Source organism: Lathyrus oleraceus, chromosome 2, assembly GCF_024323335.1.
Source record: "Lathyrus oleraceus cultivar Zhongwan6 chromosome 2, CAAS_Psat_ZW6_1.0, whole genome shotgun sequence".
In the NCBI taxonomy this organism is placed as follows: domain Eukaryota; kingdom Viridiplantae; phylum Streptophyta; class Magnoliopsida; order Fabales; family Fabaceae; genus Lathyrus; species Lathyrus oleraceus.
The window spans coordinates 340707678-340710102 of NC_066580.1; the positions used below are offsets into that span (position 1 = coordinate 340707678).

At 34.6% G+C, this 2425-nt stretch overlaps 1 protein-coding gene across 1 annotated transcript; it reads right to left on the reverse strand.

The window, feature by feature from the left end:
* Positions 1 to 396: 396 nt before the first annotated feature.
* On the reverse strand, positions 397 to 1990 carry LOC127123144 (protein FAR1-RELATED SEQUENCE 5). The gene is made up of 4 exons (XM_051053393.1): positions 1870 to 1990; positions 1115 to 1327; positions 1000 to 1057; positions 397 to 907 (listed from the first exon to the last, which is right to left on the reverse strand). Exons 1-4 carry the CDS (start codon positions 1988 to 1990, stop codon positions 397 to 399), a joined length of 903 nt encoding a protein of 300 aa, XP_050909350.1.
* Between the last annotated feature and the right edge of the window lie 435 nt (positions 1991 to 2425).

Sequence of the window (2425 nt, forward strand, 5' to 3'; positions counted from 1 at the left end):
ATTGAGGTTTTCTTCAATAAGGGCACCATCTTTTATGGACATATTAGAGCTAAATAAATGTAATATTTCATGGAGGTCTTCGGTAGTCTCTTCTGACTCAGTAGCTACTTCAGCAACCTCATAAAAATGCTTGCATAATTTGTCAAACTTGTCCATTTGTGGCTTCAACTATGTTACACCATAACTAGTTTTGATATATGAATGCTTCCTTTTAATATTTTTCTGCCATCTCGTTAAAACATACTTCTCTGGAAGACTTATAATCCTCTCCTGACTACACACGGATAACACATGCAGACACACAATACCTCTAAACTCAAATAATGAGCATTCACATTTGAAATCATGGTTTTCCTTATTAAGCACAACTTTTAAGACTCACTCTTTGCGTATGTCTCAAACTAATATCTCCTCCAACACATGATATGTAGCAAAGCAACCTTCCATGCTATTTAATGAGGCAGAACAATTCATTTTAGATCTGAATTCCACTTGAATTTCCTTGAATTTGGCATTCGTAAACTCACTTTGGAATTGCTTCTCAATGGACGAGTTTGACCCACATGGAATTGTTGTATCCATTGAATTAAAATCAGCTTCAAATTCTTTTTCTGTCCAACTTCTAAGAGCATTATCATATTGTTTCACGAACTGATTTAGAATTGTTGTAGAATTGATATATCCATCAAAGAAAGCATGTATGCTCTCACTACGTTGCATAGTTGACATGCCATCCCAAAAATATATCCTTAACAAAGTTGGTGCCCACCTATGACGCTCAATATACGACCCACCCAACCAATCATTTTCTTGGAGATCAAACTTTTCTATGAACGAACACCATTTTTGTTCAAAACTAGTTGTTATAAATGTATCATAGACTGCTTCTTTCATTGCATACTTGATCCTTTTATGTTCAACATATCCATTAAGCTTTTATGGAAAAAAATCATTATATGCCATAAACACCACCTATGACGAGTTGTAGGGAAGACTAACTCAATAACATTTTTCATAGCCTTACATTGATCGGTCACAATACCCAAAGGTGCTTTTTCTAGCATACAATAAAGCCATGACTTAAATAGCCACACAAAAGAATTTGTGTCTTTACCTGATAGTAATCCACAACCAAGTAATGTTGATTGACCATGGTGATTCACACCCATGAATACAGCAAAAGGCATGTCATACTTGTTAGTCAAGTATGTTGTGTCAAAAGTTACAACATCTCCAAAATATTTGTAAGCGTCTCTACTTCTTGCATCAGCCCAAAATACATTCCTTACATGAAAGTCATCATCTAAATCTATGTCATAGAAGAAATCTGTATTTTGTTCCCTCATTTTACAAAAATAACTAATCAAAGCCTTACCGTCACCTTCTTTTCCAATTGCACGACACTATTTGTTAATATAATTCCTCACATCTTTTTCACAAAAGGGAATATTTTCATATTCTCCTGCATCTTTAACAAGCGATTGAAAAAGTCTTGTTGATCCTTACTCCCGCATCATCATTGATTTGGATTATTCTCCTCACATATAAGTTCATTTTCTTGTTAGCCTTGAACAATCTTGATTTTATAGGGCTAGTCTCATGAGAATGGTTAGATTCAAATTGTGTAATATACCACAAACCATCTTGTTTCAATTTAATACAAATCTTAGCAGGACAATTTTTCGCTCTAGATGGTAGTGTCTTTAACATGCGTGAAATTTTTGAAATGTTCCCTCTCTTGAACATGAAAGTATTAGGTAGTTGACCTCCAAGTCATCTCCTTTTTTTGATGATCTAATCCTCTATCCAAACCCCTTTTTAAATCATACTCTTGATAATATATTTTAACTTCCTCTAGACAAGAAAAACACATCCCAATTGCAGGAACCCAAAGTGAGTCATCATCATCACCACCACAATCACCGTGATCAACTTCTACATCTTCCCCTTGACTACTACCACATTCCATAAAAATGCTTGAACTGTCCATTATGACACAAATTGCACAAAAAATGTTAATGTTATGTATAATATGAATTTATAACAATGTTGCTTAATATCATTCAAAAATATGGTTAATGTTGTCTATAACTTGGTTAATAAACACCCAAACATGTGGGCAGGTTTATAACATTGTTTATTACAAAGTTAGTTATTGGTGTGTGTCATACGGTGAACTGACTTGGGGTGTTTTGCTTTTTATCGCAATGTCACGGATAGCAAGAGTCGCCACCGACTTTTCTTTTATCCAATAAGGAAAGGTGGAAAAGAACAGGAAAGACCTCAATAGATTTTGGGTTCGGGAGGTACATTATACAAAGGGAAGGTGTTAGCACCCTTTGTATCCATGGTTATCCATGGGCTCTTAATTGCTGGATCACTTATATTTTTGTCTGAAAAGTGTTCGTGAATTGTTTAAAAAATG

Excerpts from the sequence above, each read along its gene's own strand:
- LOC127123144 (XM_051053393.1), bottom strand. The coding sequence starts at position 1,990 with ATGGACAGTTCAAGCATTTTTATGGAATGTGGTAGTAGTCAAGGGGAA. Across the intron at positions 1,328-1,869 it reads GGTTCCTGCAATTGGGATGT|ATTTCTTCTATGACATAGAT; the intron begins GTTTTTCTTGTC and ends AACAAAATACAG. Across the intron at positions 1,058-1,114 it reads TGGTTGTGGATTACTATCAG|AAAAAGCACCTTTGGGTATT; the intron begins GTAAAGACACAA and ends ATTGTATGCTAG.